General features: G+C 40.1%; 1 protein-coding gene across 1 annotated transcript; it reads left to right on the top strand.

The window, feature by feature from the left end:
* Nucleotides 1-1,244: 1,244 nt before the first annotated feature.
* Nucleotides 1,245-11,659, top strand: LOC117495237 (fibronectin type III domain-containing protein 7-like). The gene is made up of 14 exons (XM_034146390.1): nucleotides 1,245-1,371; nucleotides 1,536-1,548; nucleotides 1,703-1,963; nucleotides 3,296-3,556; nucleotides 4,592-4,855; nucleotides 5,933-6,196; nucleotides 6,874-7,128; nucleotides 7,201-7,458; nucleotides 7,778-8,032; nucleotides 8,362-8,616; nucleotides 9,284-9,544; nucleotides 9,828-9,857; nucleotides 10,330-10,366; nucleotides 11,013-11,659. The coding sequence occupies exons 1-13, from the start codon at nucleotides 1,327-1,329 to the stop codon at nucleotides 10,359-10,361; spliced, it is 2,454 nt and encodes an 817-aa protein (XP_034002281.1). The 5' UTR covers nucleotides 1,245-1,326; the 3' UTR covers nucleotides 10,362-10,366; nucleotides 11,013-11,659.
* Nucleotides 11,660-22,857: the final 11,198 nt, after the last annotated feature.

Genomic DNA, 22,857 nt, shown 5'->3' with positions numbered 1-22,857 from the left:
GGTATGGCTGGGGTAGGCTACAGCCATACCAAGAAATGGCTTAGCCCCACCATGAAAGATTATGTTAAAGTAAGCAAAAAAAAGTCAGCCGAGTAAATTGCACAGACAGCAGCGAGATTGATTTCAGTAGCCACTTGTCTGGAAATGCCGAAGACTAGAAACGGTTTTGAAAACTTTTTTTTTTTTTTAAAACAACATATTTGCATGTCACTCACCCATTATGGGTGAGTGACCCATATCATGCAAATATTTTGTGGTATCTTTACTACATCCTTGAATATAGAGTATCATGCCCTACAATACAAATGTTTTTCCTTCTTTTAGAATTTTAGAATCATAAATCTATCGAGTAGATCATAAATCGAATTGATAGATTTATGATTCAAAAATTATAAAAGTAGGGTAGACATGTGGATATTATCCGGCTGAACAAAACGTGCATTTATCTAACAGGTTTGTTTTCCACAGACCTTATTTAGAACTATTTTCCAAAATCCTATGGAGAAATCCCATTGCTTTTTTGTCGAGGGAACCTTATTATACATCCATGGAGGAAACCCATGCACAGCTTACTTCCGGGTTTTAGGACGCGTCACTGCACCACTCGAAGTCCCGCCCTTCTACTAGTCAACTAGAAAGACTACAAATCCCAGAGTCGCTTAAGTGATGTCATTAACTTTACACATTACACTCGTGTTACTCACCGAAACCTTGTAAAGCCGGTCTGCTGGCTCTTACAGAACCGACTAACTCCCCTTTTTCGTATGTACAGCTCTCAACATGCCCAGACTTGTAGTGATTTTCACCTCTTTTAATACTTTTCGCCTTCTGAAAGAAAGAGGTGAAATGTGCTAATGTGACGGCCATCTTGGTGTTGGTGACGTGTGCGAGACCAGAGATGTAGTTTATTGAGCGTTTCACACAAATAAATGTGTTACTTCACAGTTTTACGACACATTTTAATTTGTTTGACTTGCAAAATTATCTTTTAAATTGACAAACATCATATGTGTAATTCGTGGCACAATTCAAACGGGATCGAAAGATAATCTTTCTCTCGCCATTGACTTCAATACATAATTTTTCCGAAATAAGGTCCCATGGAGGTCCACCGGAAGGGGAGGGACTTCGCCTCTCTATTACGCTACTTCACTGTGACTGGTCAATTGCTTCAGTGGGAGGGACCACATGCAGCTATTTATACCAGCACAGACACCAGGTATGTTTAGAAAAAGGTGAAATCTTGCAGAGTGAAGCATTTAAATCCAACAGAAGCTGCATAGTGTGAGGAGAGAAGTAATTTTTGACATTTTACTTCAAGAAAAGATGAAGTGGCCAGCGATTTTTGTCTTGCTGAGCATATGCTCACAGGTAAAGTAACGGACTAAAATGTGTTATAGTAATTTTGCTTATTTCATTTCAGTCTCAGAAATCCTGTTTTTAAAAAGGAGTGATACAATGTTACAGTCAAGTAGCCTAGTAGGAACTTGAATTTAATATAAAACCATAACCGTTTATGTTATCTACATTTGCAGGCTGCAGCACAAGGTATGTATTTTATATTTTACCATAACTACACTGCAGATGGTAATATCATTTTCATATGAGAATGAAAGGGCACAAAATATTGATGGTATCTGTAAATTAATCATTTTCTCAGGGTGTAAAAAAGTAGGCTACTATAAAGATGCTCTCTCATCAGATATCGAAGTATCCGTGTTCTCTGCAACATCGAAGAGCGCGATTCTCAGATGGACCAGGGTCTACGAAGCCAGCTCATACAAGGTCATCGCCGCCCCCAAGAACTCCCCAGGCAGCCCCGTTGGTTATGCCTTGTTTGGTCCAAACACAGTGATGGGCACCATCAACTCTCTGTCCCCAAACATCATGTATACATTCACAGTTGCAGCTCTGGATAATGATCAAGAGATACTAAACAATGGAACTATCGATTCTTCCACAGGTGAGGTAACCTTGTGATGTTAAAGCACTTGACTAAGTGTTTTATTCTTGTTTAGTTTCATCACACAAAAAAAACGTTCTGGTGCATGTGTTTTTAGTTAAGTTAGTACAGTAGGCCTACCGTTTTATTCTGTGATATTCGGGCACACTAATTATGCATATATATATATATAAAGTATTGGGACACTCCTTAATCATTGAATGCAGGTGTTTCATTCAGTCCCATTGCCACAGGTGTATCAAATCAAGCCCTGCAGTCTGCCAGTGCCTTTACAAACATTTATGAAAGAATGGGTCGTTCTAAAGCACGTTGAGCACCAGGAAAAGCGCTTTTATAAATGTACTTTATTATTAAAGAGCTCACTGAATTTGAACGTGGTTCTGTAATATGCCACCGTTGCAACAAGTCAGTTCGTGAAATGTCTTCTTTCGTAGATATTCCACTATCAACTGTAATTGTTATTATTGCAAAGTCTAATCGTTTAGGAACCACAGCAACTCACGGAAAGACCACGTAAAGTTACAGAGCGGGGTCGCAAAGTGCTTAAAAATCGCCAAAGCTCATGCTGACTAACTGCGGAGTGCTGCCAGAGCAGTGGAAGCAGTGGAAACGTGTTCTGCGGAGTGACGAAACACGCTTCTCTATCAGGCAGTCTGATGGACGAGTCTGGGTTTGGCGAATGCCAGGAGAACGTTACCTGCCGGACTGCATTGTGCCAACTGTAAAGTTTGAGGGATAATGCTATGGGGTTGTTTTTCTGGGGATTCTTAATGCTTCATCTTACCAAGTCATTTTGGACAATTCTATGCTTCCAACTTTGTGGAAACAGTTTGGGGAAGGCCCTTTTCTGTTCCAGCATGACTGTGCACAAAGCATGGTCCATAAAGGCCTGGTTGGATGAGTTTGGTGTGGAAGAATTTGACTGGCCCGCACAGAGCCCTGACTTGAACACCTTTTGGGATGAACTAGAACGGATAATTCTCCAGAAATTAATATATACTGTATACACATTACAGTCAGAATGTTTTTTTTAAACATTTGTTATCTGAATAACTAATGTAAATTTAAACACTTAAATGATACTTTGATAATGAGCAGAGGAGCACAGAAGAGTCACTATTAGTGCCTCATGATTTAAATAAGCCTTTCTTTAAGCAAATCGTTTTATTTTATTACATTCAGCATTCAAATTGACGTACTGTTGCAGACACAAAATAAATAGTTTGCCCTGAAATCTGTGGGTAAAAAGATGGATTGCATTGCCAAATATCGCTGAGAAGGTGGAGGAAGGTGTAGTATCTTGTCAAACTGTATTTCTTGTGAATCTTTTAGCTCCTGAGGTGATGGATCCCCTCCGGACAGTGAAGTCGAAGGACAGCAAGACTTTTATGGTGTCTTTCAGCTTGAAGACCGGGGCTACATCTTACATCATACGATTGCAGAATCCCAACCGCTTCATCAGAGAAAACATCGTGTCCTCCTCCCCCGCTGAGATTGAGTCCCTCGAACCGTACACAGAGTACACACTCAGCATCATGTCTGTGAACAGTGGAGGCCAGAGCCAGCCATCTTCCTCTGTGACTGCAAAGACAGGTACTGTTGTAGTGTTTGTGTCCATAATTCAAGATTGAGAAACAAAACCTCAAATGTATTCAGTGGGTAAACAAATAACACCCAAGGGTGGGATTATCTGTAGCAATGAGTCACACATTCAGTAAGAAACAATATGCGCTGTTCTTCTCAGTCTCCATACCCTGTAGAAGTCACTTGATCTCCTTCATTGTCTCTTAGCAGAGTATACAGTCCTGTCAGGGAATGTATACAGTACACACATTATCTTCAGTTTTTGTGCAAAAAGAATCCAGGGTTTTTCTTACCGATCAATGCCTTAGGGTCTTTCCAGTAAAGACGGTAAGTATACCGGACCCTTCTCAGTTGAACACAATAGGGAGTACCTGATCCTGAGAACATGGCTGGCACCTCTCTACTCCATCCCCAGGGGACTATCTGATCCACACGAGTAAAAAATAACATGCTACAGGCAGTCTCATCGTTTTTGTTCGCCGTTTGCCATTATTCACCTTTGATTTTGCTTCCTTGAATGTTGGTTTCTGTATATGTAAGATTGAGAATAACTACGTAGATGGATTTATTTATACATCCACCATTTTTCGAAATTATAACAAGCTTTCCACTCACATGTTTGAAACTAAAAACAACTTTTTTTTACATCTAAATTAAATTCAAACGTGAGAATGATTACTCACTTATTCAGAAACAACATGAAAACTATGATTTTCATTTTTTAGTAGGTGTATAAAATGCTGTGAAGGGGCTGATACTTGGGTGCAGCCCACATTCTGACATCACTGCTTGGATGACTACTGACAATAAAAAAAAAAAGAAGAAAAATTTGATTCACAAAAAAGTAAGAGCTTGACTAGGACTTAACTGCTGTAAAACATACCAGAAACATGACTCAAGATATGTATTCCCTTAAGACTTGGTTTCAAAAGCATACATCTTAAATGACTAAGTAAGCAACAATCAAAGTCAAGAGAAACATATTTACTCAAAGTACAGTCGCCCTAATCGCTTCATAATGTTAAACTTTGTCCCCCTCCACAGTGTTGCCCCCTCCTCAGCTCTCCGCCTCCTCTCCCAGCAACGACAGCATCACTGTGTCCTGGGCTCCTGTTGCCAACGCTGTCCAGTACAGCCTGTCTCTGTACAAGTCTGGCTGGAACACCACCATCATCAAGCACAACACTTCCAACACCAATTGGATCGTCTCCGGCCTGGATATTGGCTCAGTCTACGTCATAAAGGGTTTCGCCTGGGACCTCGAGGGCCGCCAGGGAGAGGACAGTCTGTACATCAACCAGATGACAAGTAAGCGTGCACCGAGCCTCTTTTCTGTGTGGGTGTATATGGAAATAGCCATGATTGCTCCTATATGTATATAGAGTCCATGTGCCTTTTTTATTTGATCATGTAAGAAATATAATACATGTAGTGATAAGAGAAAATATTAACTAGGCTTGCAATTTTAAATAAACTTGCCACAGAGAACTTTTCATGTTATATTGGGTTTTTATAAGTATTACATTACATGTTACTTGTTAGATGCTTTTATCCAAAGCGACTTACATACTCAATACTGTGGGCAATCCCCACAGGAGCAATTTGGGGTGAAGTGTCTTGCCCAGGGACACAACGACATGCTGACTGCAGTGGGGTTTGAACCTGATCCGAATACCAACGCTCTATCCACTGCACCACACGCCTCCACACAAAAAAGTTTTTGCTTTTCAGAAACATTTAACCTCTTCACAGTCTGAAATATATAATAGTGGAACCTAAAACATGACTTTAAGACACAGAATATTGTGTAAAAACATATATCTTCAAATGATTATCATGGGATGTAGCCTATATAAACTACAAAAAACATAACTGAAGTTGTTTGAAATAGTATTAAAACCCTTTGTTTCATAAAGGAAACGACTCCATACAAGAAGAAGTCCTACATTTGAACTTGGGCGACTCCTAGTGGTGGTATTCAAAAAGACACATAGGTAGCACTGGTCTTCTCTGGAGTGTCTTATTTGTCCACAAAGACTTATGCCATCACAAGAATACAAAAACTGTACAAATAGAACTAGTTATAAAGCCATGTTCAAATAACTAAGTAAGTGTTGACATGTAAACAGTCATTTGATGCTGAAATAGTGGGTCTCTGTGTTGGTTTGAACTATATAAAATATTTTCAACCTCAGGCTGTGACATCTATATCTAAGAACGGCAGCCATCTGATGAATACAATATTATTAGTAATAACATTTTCCTCACGAAACATTACTGGTAAGAGTAATTTAGAAACTATTACTCTAATTATACTACTCTACTCCTCTTAGTGTGTTTTTATGTGTACTTTTATTTAATGCATCATTGGGCATGTTTTCACAGGACCTCCTGTGCCATCTATTGCCAATGTCTCCATGGTGATAAATAACGGTTTGGCCGGTATCTCAGTGTCCTGGGAACGGGATGAGGGGGTCTTTGGGTCCTTCCAGTACCATGTGATGAGCGACCAGAACCTCACCTGTAACTCCACATCCAGCTCCTGCACCCTGTCTCCAGTGGGCTGCGGAGAGGTACACACCGTCCGGGTCAGCACCTCCGACGAGGCCGGGCCCAGCAACCCATCCGGCCCCGTGGTGTTCATCACCTGTGAGTATTAGAGACTACATTTAGTTCCGATCACACTTGTGAACTATCTGTTTGTAATAGGGCACCGTAGACATATAATGAGCAAGCCATAATAATGCAAGGAGTATTGGATTAATCACAAGACACTGTATTAGGTATAAGTGTTGGTTGGTTGGAAGTTATTTAGTTCATTACATCTTATTTAGCATCACTTTTATCCAAAGTTACTTAGACTTCGATCCCATAAATGTGACTACAGGATCAATTTGAACCACTGATCCTTCCATTAATGGATTATCAAAATTGATTAATTTTAAAGTTGACAAGAAATCTATTAATCTTTGCATATGTATGATCTGTTTACGAGACAGCTATAAGATAATTCAATCTCCACATTCTCTTCAAACATAAAATACATAAAAAGCTTTTTCTTCCCATCAGAAGAATTCTTAATTTTCTCATCAATTTAATAGATAAATCTAATATAAAATAAAACCGATACTTTGAACATACACTTCGCTACAAGAGTTAGGATTACATTTAGTTGTTTAATGAGAAAAACATTATGTTATGCGTAGAATTCTAGCATTAACACATTAGTGCTAGATATGGATAAAAAAAAGATGGCAGCATTAGTTTGCTCTGAAAACCTCTGTCATTAAAATATGACTAAACTCCCTGCTGTCCTGTCCGGTCAGTCCCCTGCCCCCCACAGTCTCTGGCTGTTGTGGAGTCGACAGAAGGAAGCTGCACGCTGACCTGGGACGCGGTGACTTACGTCGACAGCTACACAGCCTTCATCAAGAGAGGAGACGGTGCAGAGGAGAGCTGCAACACCACCAGCAGGAACTGCACCTACAACTGCACATGTGGCCACACATACCTGATGTCTGTGATGGCCTTCAACCAGGCTGGCAGCAGTCCTGAAGGACAGGTTCTCAACTACACCACCTGTAAGTAGCCACTGAGGGGACAGATTTGAATTCATGATTTTCTGTGTATCACACCCCCTGTGTGTCTTTCAGTGCCCTGTTGTCCAGAGGGTGTATCCATCGCCGCCGTGAGCACTGACACGTTTGAGATCACGTGGACGGCCTCTCGGGGGGCACAGCTGTACCAGACTCGAGCTGCAGACAGTTCAGAGGTCATCCTGTGTAACGACACGGCTCCGGTGTGCGCCCTCTCTGACCTCAGCTGCGACAGTTCCTACAGCGTGGTGGTGACACCCTGCAACGACATCAGCGGATGCAACCGGGCATGCAAAGCTCACACACAAAGCACAGGTATGAAACGTGTGCCCACATGTATCCAGCAAATATCCAGTTACATTTTTAAGTTGTAACGTTTTCCACTTTATTTCATTTTCAGATTTCCCATTAAACAGCAGTAAAACATGAGTTAAAAGTTTTGAATGACTTCAAATGCTTGATATCTAATATTATTAACTAGACTGGTCATCAGAGAGCTATACAGTATCTTTTAAAACTACACATAGGCCTACAGCCAATTCATTAATTTCACATCCATTCCTCATGTACTGTATGTGGAGTAGTCTCAAAGGTTTGATCATACTCTCAATTCCTCTTCTCCTCCACCCGTCAGCTCCATGCATGCCGATGAATCTGATGTTGACTCGGAGAAACTCCTCCTGCTTCAGTGTCAGCTGGACTGCAAACAACAGGCTTGCTAATTACACCGTGACAGCGTCGGGAGATGACGGCACACGCACCTGCAACACCGACGGAAACAGCTGCGACATCACTGACCTTCCTTGTGGCTCTAACTTTGAAGTCAGCGTCATAGCAACCAGCCCCGCAGGCTTGGGTTTACCCAGCTACTCTGAATTTTCGGAAACAGGTGAGTGGTCAAAAGTTGATTGAACCATTTTAATATAAAGCACAGGCAGGACTTAAAAACAACAATATAATAGCATGCTAGTGACGTGTAGCGCCACCTACAGCCTCAAGAACACCTTCAGGGTTCCTCAGCATGGAATACCAATACGAACACAGATATATTTGTAATAAAAACTGATTTCTTAGTTAATATCAAGCTGTCTTTTGCTCTTTTCTGCTGTAACAAATGTAAATTTCCCCTCTGTGGGACGAATATAGGTATTCTGATTCTGATACAGATGGTAATTTTGTGTTCTAACCCTAAACCACATTTATCATCCTCTTCTACAGGACCGTGCTGCCCGGTGGATCTGACAGTGGATCAGGTGACGCAGGCAATGAGCAATGTGTCATGGTCTCCCGCTAAAGGGGCGCATACATTCATCACTTCCCTAACATCAACGCGTGGTCACGCCCGCTGCCACACCATGGACCCCCACTGCCTCATGGGATGCATCACCTGTGGGACCAACTACACAGTCACCATGGAGGCGATCAGCCACAGCGGGCGCCAGTCAAACTGCTCCTATGAGGGCTTCTCGTCCAGTAAGTGATTGGGTTTTCTACCAATGAAAAGAAAATACTTTGCAATTGTAGTTTATCTACCAGAAAGCACTGACATGACACTTTTATCATTAAAAAAAAAAAGAAGCAATACATATCTAAGACGATTGTTTATGGTATGTATCTATATAAAAGTAGGAATCTCAAATCCAATTTTATTGAAAATGATTAACAAACACTTATATTTATTTGTACAAAAGGGGTTCTCAACTTTTTGTAGTTCTTTTTAAGATTACAAAAAAATGTTGAGGCCAAGCCTCCAAAGTAAAAACATAACATTACAAAAAATGTATCTGCTATAAAAAAACTATAAATAGTTTTGTAAATTACTGAAAAATGTAAGCCTACTTCTATTAATCTAACCATTTAGCATTATCTTCGTGGCCCAATAGATGGCGCTCTGACACCCACACAAAACAGTAGAGTGCATACCCTTTTTGTAAAACAACACAACAAAATACACTTTAAATTCAAAGCCATTTCTTGACTGCTTTGTTAATGTGCGTCAGGATTAACATTTGACAGATCGGTGAAATATATGTTCCAAAAATTAAAACAATTTTTGTCATGCTCTCTTTGAATGGGCTGGTTATCTTTCTGACATTAAAGCCACTGCAGAAACCTCACTTCCTCTCTCTCTCTCCCTCAGGTGCCTGCTGTCCATCAGGCGTCCGGCTCTATGGGATGGCCCACAGCTCTCTGCGGGTGCACTGGCGCGGTGCTGGCAGCAGCCACAGCTATGTCACAGAGCTGGTGGGCAGCAGGAACAACTACACCTGCACCACCTCCCCCGGGGAGAGCAGCTGTGATGTTCCCAACATCCAGTGTGGGGATGTCTACACTGTGGTGGTGGCTCCGCTCACACCAGAGGGCAGCAAAGTCCTCTTCTGCGCCCAGAGGATCTACTCAGGTAGGATTGTGACATCTCTCTCAGTTGTTTATGATGATAAATAATATAGGAATTTAGTTTGGAGCTAATGTGTCCTTTTGTTTGTTATATTAAAAGTTAACCCTCTGTTTATGCTCTTAACAGAAAAGTTTTAGCACTAGTGCTTTTCTGTATTCGGGAGCACAACAGTAGTAAAGACGATTCAAGCACCACAGGACAAAAAAGGTGGCATAGCTGAATCATTAAAAAAATGATTGACAACATTTTGACTGAATTTCAATCTTTTTTTCCCCTGCCCTCTCAGTCTCTTGCGCAGGCAGCAACCTTGGTACAGGTGAGTGTTATAATATGCAAAAATATATTTATAACTATTTTAAAGGTGGGGTAGGTAAGTTTGAGAAACCGGCTCGAGATATACTTTTTGTTATATTCCATGGAATGCTCTTAACATCCCGATAGCAATGAATATCTTAAGTGCTTTGACAAAAAATCCATAAAATGTCATCTGTGGAAGCCGTAGTACTGTAAAAAGCACGACCAATCATTTTAGCCGGCCCGGCTAAAATAACTGGATGGCCTACCTGCCTGTCAGCCTTCCATCTGTGCACAAACTTATCTCGTGCCCTCATTGGTCATGTTCGTGTGTGTTGGAGGGGCTCTGTAAGGAAGTAGCAGATTTTTTCCGGTTGTGTATTTTCAAATTCTAGCGCACTTGAGCTGGTTTCTCCAAAATTACCTACCCCACCTTTAAGAAGTTAAATTATTATTTTTATTTTTCTCTAATGTCATTTCAACCTGTTCTGCAGTGATATACAGAGGAAAGAGAAGCGTGGACTAGATATGGTAAGTAAAAATACGACAATTATACAGAAATATATTGCGTCTCACCTGTAATGGAAGCTTTTATTTTTTTTTAAGTTATATCTGTTGTAATTTATTGTCGTTTATTGTGTTTTGTAGTAATGTGTTTTTTTTTTATTACATGTACAGCACTTTGGCTCGACCAAAAATCGCTTTTAAATGTGCTTTATAAATAAAACCTGATTTGATTTGATTTGATTTGATTTACATAGCAGCAACTGCTATAGTGGTTGAATAAGAAGCAAGCAGAAAGTTATGTGAAGCCAGTGAGCTTGCCTCTTTGAGACCAGCTTTTAAACATCACAATATAATTAACAATATGTGTGACAATAAAGCAAGCTAAAAGATGACCTTTTATGAAAACACCAATATTAAAGCAACACAGGCACGACATGAAATTTGAACAGAAACAAAACTCTGATATTGATATATCTTACAGTAAGACATAATCAAGTATATTATACATGTTCAGCTATAATGATGATTCCCTCTGCTGGTCACAATAAAACATTATTTTGATCAAAATCTGAAAACTTTGACTTGACACTCTGCTGTTATAAGATGTAACGATTTACTTGATGAATATACATTTCTTCAAACTGAATGTGACTGAATCTCTTCTCCACAGACGCAATACCTTCGTTTTTCTCCTCTTCCTCCTTCATCAGTCCCGCACCACTGCAATAAAGCTAACTCGTGGATGAATAGAAGAACGACTTGCCTGCACTGGACAACATGCCTGTGTGTTGTCCAGTGGTGATAGTGAAATCATTTTAATAATACATTTTAATGTGTTTTTTATGTCTGTATCACTGATAAAACAATACCCCTCTATTCTGTAAACTATCTTGATCAAGCACTCTAAGAGAGTGCATATTTTTGCTGCTCATAATAATTATCATGAGGCAAAATTCACAATGTGGACATGAAAAATGTTAAAAGTACCTCATGAACAAATCACCATATTGACAAAAAGATCAATTGGCAAAAGAGTAACAGTGCCCAAGCAGACCTTGAAGAATATTTTGCCCCTTCATTTTCTGAATAATTGATTGGATGGTTGGCCAAAAAGTAAATAATAATTGTAGGACCGGCCCCAAGTAGGAAGCCTCCTGAGGATGAGTGGCGGACGGTGATCTGTGTCACCTCATCATGTGTTCTCAGGATGAATTCAACTGTTTGTGATATGTGTCTCTGTTGTGAAAACCTGATTCATAGATCAGTAAATAAATAATTCCGAGCATCATTTCTGTGATGTGTGGTTTATTTTGCCCATAGATTTGTGCTTCAAAATCTTGTTTTTGTGGCAGACCATAACTAGTGTACCTACTCCAATACTTTTAACTTCCCTCGGTTTGTTTGATAACTTTTGAATATACATTTTTAACTACAAGGTATTATTTATATTTAATAAGATCAGCTTCAGATCTATCCATCAGATTCAATTATAATGCAATATATATTATACCGAAACGGGCCTTTATATAATGAGGTCTTTTACTTATCTTGTTTGTTAGTAGTGTTCACATTTACTTTCTATCTTTCTTACCTAAAAGAATAGTGAACAAAATTGTTACCCGGCCACACTTTGGACATTTTCTTTTCCTGCTACAAAGAAAGTTGTCAGGCAGGAAGTCCTTTTGTGTCGTGTCTGTGTGCTTTTAGCAAGTTTTCATAACTGGTCTAAATGCTCAGACACCTTGGTGAAAATTAATCCTAGTTGTAATACTGAAACTAAGCACATTTGCTTCAGTGTGTTGTTCTGACCCCCAGGGCAATTTACTAACAACATTAGTCCTTATTTAATTGTAGAATATTTAAAATCATCAATTTAAAGGTCACCTATTATGCAAAATCCACTTGTTCATGTCTTGTATACATAAACATGTGTCCCCTCTGTGTACAAAGGTTCTGAAAGTTTCAGGAAAAAATATTTGCTAACTTTTTGTCCTAATCCATTTATATAAAAACCTGTCTGAAAATGAGATCAGATTCTGGCCACTTTATGATGTCATAACGATTTGTTCTTCCATCAACACTCACAGTTTCTAACAGTCCTATTCTACCTATGCAGAATTAGCAACAGGCTTCTGCTCACCTTTGATTTTGGCCCTGTGAGTATTGATAGGAATCCGGAGGAGGTCTCCGCCGTCCCTCGGACTCGAAGTCGGGAGTTCCCAATCGTCTTTTTGGAATCACGTCGTGGGCCACCATTTTGTTGGGTTCAGAATTCCAGAAAAGACAGACAACTTCTAAGTTTAACTATTTTTGTAAAGGGAGCAAAAGATATATATTACTTGGCCAAGGACTCATCACGTCTTGGAAATCACAGGCAGCAAAGCTGTAATCTGTAACCACCAAATCCGTAAAGAGCCTCGAACCTCGTGCGACAATACATTTTATTACACAGGGCGTTGCCCGTACATTTATGATTGGTCAAGACTAGATGAAGAGATACCGCGGTTTAGACTTGGGTTGCGGTCGAATAGTCCATTTAGCTTAGGAACCTTCCTAACGGAGTGAAATGACCCGGAAGTCCCTCAGTGGCAGCCATGATAAGTGCCGTTCGAATTCTCTAAATGAAAGGAAAGGAGGTTTCAAACTTCCTTTATAACCTCCTTTAGCTTAGGAACCACTGGACCTCCCTAACCTAAAGGAGAGGAGAAAATGCTGCCCCACAATGCCTTGCGGCCGCGGCATTTGCCATCACACAACAGTCGGCCGTTCACGGAATCAACCGATTATGAACGAGAAATGATATCATGAAAGTTACGGTGCTTAAGCATTTTAAAACGTATGTGGTAAGTTGCCAAAGTGCTTTGTTTTGAACGTTCATCAGTATTATAATCAAAAAGAGAAATGTGAACATTAGTTTTTACTGAAATGATCAAATAAAGTCAACATTTCCCAGTCTTTACTAAGCTGTGTGGGGTTTGTTCAACTTTTAAAAGATGTTTGAATGGTGATATACACAGTGATAGATGTTAAGGACTAACGTTTATAATAAATACATTTGTATTGATTTTAAGATATTTTCATAGTTCATACAATCATACGTATACTTGGGATAATTTGTATTAATGTGGACCGGAGGGAGAGGGTGACGAGCATAAGTTTCACTTTCCTTTTTTATTTCAATTCCAACTTTGGTCATGAAGAATATGTTTCTCTGTTGTCCACGTTCATAAAGCATAAAACAACAGCACCAGAGCACGGTGCAGAGTCTCTAGATGAGTTTACAGTAGTCCCTCGTTCTTATTATACATCCATGTTGTAGTCCGCTGTATAGAAAACTGTAGTTTCCATAGTTTCCCCACAGCAGCAGACGCACATGTATGACGTCTGCTGCTAAAGCTTTTAAAACGTATGTGGTAACTTGCCAAAGTGCTTTGTTTTGAACTTTCATCAGTATTATAATCAAAAAAAGAAATATGAACGTTAGTTTTTACTGAAATTATCAAATAAAGTCAACATTTCACAGTCTTTACTGAGCTGTGTGGGGTTTGTTCAACTTCTAAAAGATGTTTGAATGGTGATATACACAGTGATAGATGTTAAGGACTAACGTTTATAATAAATACATTTGTATTGATTTTAAGACCTTTTCATAGTTCATACAATCATACGAATTGGGATCATTTGTATTAATGTTGTAGTCCGCTGTATAGAAAACTGTAGTTTCCATAGTTTCCCCACAGCAGCAGACGCACATTTATGACGTCCCCTGGCGCATCATAAACACGTCGGATATAGAGATGGCAAATCCGGATCCTTTTACGGACTCAGGGTCTTCTGAGTCAGTCATTGAAGAGATCCGGATCATACGAGTCATTTGAGTCATATGAGTCAGCATCACCAAGACCGTAGAAATCCTATCGGTGAAACCGAAAAGTTGTTGCATTTCACGAGCATATTATTATTCCATATATTTTCAATATATATATATATATATTTGTTTATATATATATATAATATCTGCATGTATATTTTCTATTTCGACATGTATATTTTATATTTTATTTTATTTTTCTTTCTATTCTTGTATATTTTGTAGTTTTGTTTCATTGTAAAATGCCTTTTATGCTGCTGTAACAACAACAATTTCCCAATTTGGGATCAATAAAGTACTATCTATCTATCTATCTATTAAACTGACGTTATATTAACCTCCGCTACACAGTGTATTTTGCTTTAATAAAAAATGTTGATCACAAAAAAAAGCAAATCTGAGTCTGCTGTTGACTCGTGCATGAGGACGAGTCTGCTGGATCTCTGGATCTGCTGCTATATACGGCTCCGAGTCCGCACGAGTCTGCTCTGCTGTGTGTTGCACAGTGAGTCAGGATTTGCGAATCTGAGTCTGCTGTTGACTCGTGCATGACGACGAGTCTGCTGGATCTCTGGATCTGCTGCTATATGGTTACGGCTCCGAGTCCGCACGAGTCCAGTAGCGTGGCGTGGGGAAAAATTTAGGGGAAGCCCATTTTTTTGGGTTGGGGGAGGGGGTGGTCAATAACGTAACCAGATGAGTGATTACAGCGCCCGGTATCATTTTACACACATTTGTATCACACAGATGCAGGACTTGCACACGCCTGTTATCTAACCGACAGGTCCGCATGCACTCTCCAGCCGAAACTCTCTAGTCTTATTAATTTAAGCATTTTCTTATTAATTTATGCAGACACACACACCCCCCCCCAAATGCAATACCAGCCGCTCAATGCGCAGTGCAGATTCGGTAATGAATAAAAAAGAAGCATTCATTCACAAAGTAAATCAGGAGACCTTTAAAGTTTTACGTTCACATCAAAGTATCAGTAGGCGTGTATGAAGCACATGAATTCAAAAACAATTATGTACAGAAACATTTGCATGCGATAGTCCACCTTCTCTTCCCTTCCCTTTCTAACACACGGCAAGTGCAGCAACAGTCCTCGTCTCTGTAATTAGCTCAGTCCGTAGTCCAAAAGTAACTAAAAAATATAAACAATCTCATCTATTCAGGTGATCGATTGGATGGCAGTGTCCAATCAAATCGCCAGCCGCATCTGAAGGGAAGCCAGAGGCAGCTGGCTTCCCTTGGCATGGCCCTGACCAATCACAGGTTGGCAGGGGCATCACGTGGGCCTCATCTGATTGGTCAATCCCTCAATTTGTTTTCACCAAGGGAAGCCCGATCCGGCTGGCCTCCTCTCGCAACAGTGAATGCAATCTACTGTTTCACCATAACATCTAGAGGGGCGCTGTTTGTTTCACTCTTTGTAAAATACTCAATGAGAGTGGGGGAGAGACGGGCCGGCAGCAACACACAGCAAAGGAGAATTATCGAAACAAAACAAAGTGTTTTTATTTATTTATTTAAATTATAACTACAATCCGAAAAAACAGGGGAAGCCTGGCTTCCCTTGGCCTCCGGGAGAAAACGCCACTGCACGAGTCTGCTCTGCTGTGTGTTGCACAGCGAGTCAGGATTTGCGAATCTGCGAATCTGCGAGTCTGCTGTTGACTCGTGCATAATATAGCGCGGGAGCCGGGTGCTGGAGGAGGGGCTATGCTCGTGCACATGACGAGTATGGATCTCTAGATCTGCTATGCTATTACGGTTAGGAGCCGTCGGCTCCTCTGAGTCCCCACGACTCTGCAGGAAGTTTCACTGATCCGCGTCCCCTCCCCTGAGCCAAACGATAACTTCTGGCAGGCAGCTATCCTGTATACTTGCTAAAGGGTAGGCAGATGGACTGGGGTACGTTGTAATGTGATTTTACATGTTATAAAGAGAGTAGCGAGTGACGCAATTTATAGTTTTAATTTGTACGTCACACCAAGTGTGGGACTCAAGGACTCGGGTTAATGGAGAGGGGAGACTCGTCACGACCAGTTCATTTCTAGGATCCGGGTTAATGATCCGGATGAATCAGGACTCGCCCATCTCTAGTCGGATAGTGAAAGTGCAGTCGGATTCTCAAAGCACTGCAGTCTCTTCTCCTAAATCCTTTTGAATTCTCTTATCCAATATCCCTTAACCCCGTGACGTTTCACTCAGAGGTCAAGGAATAGACGATAGGGTTAGAATTTAGGAGCTGATTTTTGGACTATTCGACTGCAGCCCTTATTTCGGAAAAATTATGTATTGATGTCAATTATGCCACGAATTACACATATGATGTTTGTCAATTTAAAAGATAATTTTGCAAGTCAAAAATGTTTAAATGTGTCGTAAAACTGTGAAGTAACACATTTATTTGTGTGAAACGCTCAATGAACTATATCTCTGGTCTCGCACACGTCACCAACACCAAGATGGCCGTCACGTTAGCACATTTCACCTCTTTCTTTCAGAATAAGGCGAACAATCTGTTACCTAGACATAGGTAAGGGTATATAAACAAATGTAGCTAGCTTTTAATCTAGATTTAAAAAATGATTGCCAACCCCAAAACAAAAGCGTTGAGGGTTTAGTTGCTGTATAAATCAATAATAATCATAATGGTCATGCATTTGTGTTTTAGGACTTATACCTAAAACACAAATGCACTTTCATAACATTTTCTTTCATAAATATTACAGCATGCTTCATACATTTTTGACACAGAGATTTACATCACACAATGTAATGAGTGTTTATTTTCTCGAGAAAAACTGAGCTACGATGTAGTTTCTTAGCAGCTGTGTCAAAGCTGGATTATCAAGCCAATCAGCTGTCCCTTTTGAGGTTGTTATTAAGTGATTAGAATGGTATGTGTCTAATTTTGGCAACCTACAGGTCTTAAAGTGGCAGACATTTTCATTAGGAGACTGTGGAGGCTATTTTTATATAACATTAGAAAGACTGATTCTTATTATTACATTATAAGCTTATTGTGCTCATTTATGTGGCTGTGACTTTGGAATAAATAGACTCAATCACCCCCCCCAAGTTTTGATGGGGAGGACAGGAACGAAGGGAAAAGTCACATGAGAAAGTGTTTAGCTTGCAATACTGAAAGTAGCAAGGTCATGTGCAGAGACTGAGAGAATACAAAGAGGTAGTCAGAACAGCACATCGCACCGGCCTTAACTTTGTATGGGAGCCGCGCTCCCCCTCAAAGCTAGGAAGCAACATTATGGTTTTCCGCTATATCTGAAGAAATGTTAGAGAAAAACAAATTACGTATGATAGAGACAGAGTAGGGAGGGACTTCGCCAGCCAGCCGAATGATAATTGGAGGATCGTGTTGCCAAGAGACTCTATCTGAGTCTGTGCACCAACCAAAGAGAACCTGGGTTGCGGTCGAATAGTCCAAAAATCAGCTCCTAAATTCTAACCCTATCGTCTATTCCTTGACCTCTGAGTGAAACGTCACAGGGTTAAGTGGATAGGAGAATTCAAAAGGATTTAGGAGAAGAGACTGCGGTACTTTAGAGAATCCGACTGCACTTTCACTATCCGACGTGTTTATGATGCGCCAGCGGACGTCATAAATGTGCGTCTGCTGCTGTGGGGAAACTATGGAAACTACAGTTTTCTATACAGCGGACTACAACATGGATGTATAATAAGAACGAGGGACTACTGTAAACTCATCTAGAGACTCTGCACACCCTCTCCCTCCGGTCCACATTAATACAAATGATCCCAATACGTATGATTGTATGAAAAGATCTTAAAATCAATACAAATGTATTTATTATAAACGTTAGTCCTTAACATCTATCACTGTGTATATCACCATTCAAACATCTTTTAAAAGTTGAACAAACCCCACACAGCTTAGTAAAGACTGGGAAATGTTGACTTTATTTGATCATTTCAGTAAAAACTAATGTTCACATTTCTCTTTTTGATTATAATACTGATGAACGTTCAAAACAAAGCACTTTGGCAACTTACCACATACGTTTTAAAATGCTTAATAAGCACCGTAACTTTCATGATATCATTTCTCGTTCATAATCGGTTGATTCCGTGAACGGCCGACTGTTGTGTGATGGCAAATGCCGCGGCCGCAAGGCATTGTGGGGCAGCATTTTCTCCTCTCCTTTCGGTTAGGGAGGTCCAGTGGTTCCTAAGCTAAAGGAGGTTATAAAGGAAGTTTGAAACCTCCTTTACTTTCATTTAGAGAATTCGAACGGCACTTATCATGGCTGCCACTGAGGGACTTCCGGGTCATTTCACTCCGTTAGGAAGGTTCCTAAGCTAAATGGACTATTCGACCGCAACCCAAGTCTAAACCGCGTATCTCTTCATCTAGTCTTGACCAATCATAAATGTACGGGTAACGCCCTGTGTAATAAAATGTATTGTCGCACGAGGTTCGAGGCTCTTTACGGATTTGGTGGTTACAGATTACAGCTTTGCTGCCTGTGATTTCCAAGACGTGATGAGTCCTTGGCCAAGTAATATATATCTTTTGCTCCCTTTACAAAAATAGTTAAACTTAGAAGTTGTCTGTCTTTTCTGGAATTCTGAACCCAACAAGACTTATATTTCAAAACCAATATAACAAAGATTTTAAATATAGGAGTTTGGTCCTTTTATGTCTTAAACATTGAAAATTAAATTTTCAAGACACTTTACAATGAAATATCAGCAGTCATGGCAAGAAACCTTAAATAATCTCTTTTTTTTTTTGATTGAGTGGGGTGTTACGTAGACTGCAAAAAGACCTTCCGATTTGTGTCTCAAAGAAATGCCATACTTTGGCTGAGTCATGTTCTATGTTTGAGCTCTGAATGGCAACTATTCCCCTCTGAGATTATCAATATTGATAATCAACATTGTTCGAGCTGCACTGGGGATAATACAAGACTCATTCATCCTTTTGTTTTCGGGGACTTAAGCCAACTGAAACCTGTGTAGTGAAAAGGAGGCCAAGCGATACATGTTTCTCGGAAGGCTGCCCTGTGAAGCGGGTGGCTGGGTGTGTTTTAAAAGACACTTAGACATTCAGCCATATTTTCACTGTGAGGAGTGACTTCTCTCTACTGACCAATAGAAAGGCATCATTAACTCTGGAGTTGCAACTCTCTTAAAGGTCCTCTATTATACTGTTTTTCATCAATATAATATAGGTCTCAGATATATACAAAACATGTCTCTGAAGTGTTTGGCTCGAAATACCAAACTGATCATGCATTGAAGCATCCTATACACCCCTCTGTTTCAGCCCTGTTTCAAAAGTGCTGATTCTCTGTCTGTTACTTTAGATGAAAATAAGGTGACACTCCCCACGCCCCTCTGAGAGATATTTGGTTAAAAACACAATGGTGCTCTAGGAGATTCATATAAGGTAGGTGGGGGGGGGGGGTACCTTGGTTGGTTATTGGCTAATGGTTACACAACCCAAAAAATCGTTATGACATCATAAAGTGGCCAGAATCTGATCTCATTTTCAGACAGGTTTTTATATAAATGGATTAGGACAAAAAGTTAGCAAATATTTTTTCCTGAAACTTTCAGAATCTTTGTACACAGAGGGGACACATGTTTATGTATACAAGACATGAACAAGTGGATTTTGCATAATAGGTGACGTTTAAATTGATGATTTTAAATATTCTACAATTAAATAAGAACTAATGTTGTTAGTAAATTGCCCTGGGGGTCAGAACAACACACTTTAGCAAATGTGCTTAGTTTCAGTTTTACAACTAGGATTAATTTTCACCAAGGTGTCTGAGCATTTAGACCAGTTATGAAAACTTGCCAAAAGCACACAGACACAACACAAAAGGACTTCCTGCCGGACAACTTTCTTTGTAGCAGGAAAAGAAAATGTCCAAAGTGTGGCCGGGTAACAATTTTGTTCACTATTCTTTTAGGTAAGAAAGATAAAAAGTAAATGTGAACACTACTGACAAACAAGATAAGTAAAAGACCTCATTATATAAAGGCCCGTTTCGGTATAATATATATTGCATTATAATTGAATCTGATGGATAGATCTGAAGCTGATCTTATTAAATATAAATAATACCTTGTAGTTAAATGTATATTCAAAAGTTATCAAACAAACCGAGGGAAGTTAAAAGTATTGGAGTAGGTACACTAGTTATGGTCTGCCACAATTTGGCACCAAACAGCATAAAAACAAGATTTTGAAGCACAAATCTATGGGCAAAATAAACCACACATCACAGAAATGATGCTCGGAATTATTTATTTACTGATCTATGAATCAGGTTTTCACAACAGAGACACATATCACAAACAGTTGAATTCATCCTTGATAATTTCAGTAAAAACTAACGTTCATATTTCTCTTTTTGATTATAATACTGATGAACGTTCAAAACAAAGCACTTTGGCAACTTACCACATACGTCTTAAAAAGCTTAATAAGCACCGTAACTTTCATGATATAATTTCTCGGTCATAATCGGTTGTTTCCGTGAATGGCTGAATGTTGTGTGACGGCAAATGCTGCGGCTGCAAGGCATTGTGGGGCAGCATTTTCTCCTCTGCTTTCGGCTAGGGAGGTCCAGTGGTTCCTAAGCTAAAGGAGGTTATAAGGAAGTTTGAAACCTCCTTTCCTTTCATTTAAGCCTCATCCCAATACCCCTCCTCGACTCCTCTCTTCCCCTCCTCCGGGACTTGACCCGGAAATCGATCAAGACACGCCATTTTGAAGGACGTCCCAATAGCTGAAATGCACACGGAGGAGTCGAGGAGGGGTGAGGGAGGAGGGGTGCGGGAGGAGACGAAAGGGAGGATACACGAGAGCAGACTACGCGGAAGTGTTTTCACTACTCGCGTATAAAAGCCCCGCCCCCACCTTCACAGCTGGTCGATTTCAACACAGGAAAACGGAGAACTGGAAGAATGAGTGGAAAAGCGTCACATAAATGTATAAGTGCTCACAGCTCCGTGGGAATTATTATGTGCAATTCATTTCTTAAGATTATACTAACAATTTAAGTCATGTTTAATTATCTTGAACGTCACTAAAACATAGCTATTAAGAAAGCTATTTCATAAATGGCTAGATCTTGATAAATAACAATTATTTGTTTTGTTTTGTGTTAAAATATTGAGTAGTTAAATTATTTAAAATGCACAGTCCTGAATGTGGGTTTGTGGTGAATGTGGGGATCTACAGGACACACATGTTCAGAGTAAAGGCTTTCACATTATTATAATTATAATTTTATTGAAATGTACATTTACACCAAAACGAAACACAAAAGCAGGACCAACCATCATACATTGAATTCCTTGACTAAAAGAGAAAGATTCATCATTTTAAATACATATTTAACAACAAATCAGCCGGTTCTAAGGGGTTATTCAGTTAAGCCCGATGAGAGGGGATACTGCTGTGCACATGTCATCATTAACAGACGTCGTTTAAGAGTGACGTTTGAGTGAACGAGGACATCCCAATTAATACCTGAGGACTCCTCTGTCCTCGCGTCACCTCCTCGTGTCTCTCGCTCGCATCTTACGGAGGCGGAGCTAAGACGCAAGGAAGGGACGCGAGTGAGGGAAAGGAGGAGTCGAGGAGGGGTATTGAGACGAGGGTTGCGGTCGAATAGTCCATTTAGCTTAGGAACCTTCCTAACGGAGTGAAATGACCCGGAAGTCCCTCAGTGGCAGCCATGATAAGTGCCGTTCGAATTCTCTAAATTAAAAGGAAAGGAGGTTTCAAACTTCCTTTATAACCTCCTTTAGCTTAGGAACCACTGGACAACCCTAACCGAAAGGAGAGGAGAAAGTGCTGCCCCACAATGCCTTGCGGCCGCGGCATTTACCGTCACACAACAGTCGGCCGTTCACGGAAACAATCGATTATGAACGAGAAATGATATCATGAAAGTTACGGTTCAAAACGTATGTATTGCTTTTAAGATCTTTTCATAGTTCATACAATCATACGTATTGGGATCATTTGTATTAATGTGGACCGGAGGGAGAGGGTGACGAGCATAAGTTTCACTTTCCTTTTTTATTTCAATTCCAACTTTGGTCATGAAGAATGTTTCTCTGTTGTCCCCGTTCATAAAGCATAAAACAACAGCATCAGAGCACGGTGCAGAGTTTACAGTAGTCCCTCGTTCTTATTAAACATCCCTGTTGTAGTCCACTGTATAGAAAACTGTAGTTTCCATAGTTTCCCCACCGCAGCAGGCGCACATTTATGACCTCCGCTGGCGCATCATAAACACGTCGGATAGTGAAAGTGCAGTCGGATTCTCTAAAGTACCGCAGTCTCTTCTCCTAAATCCTTTTGAATTCTCCTATCCACTATCCCTTAACCCCGTGACGTTTCACTCCGAGGTCAAGGAATAGACGATAGGGTTAGAACTTAGGAGCTGTTTTTTTGGAGTATTCGACCGCAACCGAGGCTATAGAGAATTCGAACGGCACTTATCATATGGGCTCAGAACAGTCTCATAATACACACATGCACACAGAAGGATTTACACTTGTATTTCATGATCCGCAAAAGGATTCACACTTGTATTTCCGGATTCACACTTGTGTTTGTCAA

Source organism: Trematomus bernacchii, unplaced genomic scaffold, assembly GCF_902827165.1.
Source record: "Trematomus bernacchii unplaced genomic scaffold, fTreBer1.1, whole genome shotgun sequence".
Lineage (NCBI taxonomy): Eukaryota > Metazoa > Chordata > Actinopteri > Perciformes > Nototheniidae > Trematomus > Trematomus bernacchii.
This window is presented reverse-complemented; position numbering and strand designations above follow the sequence as displayed.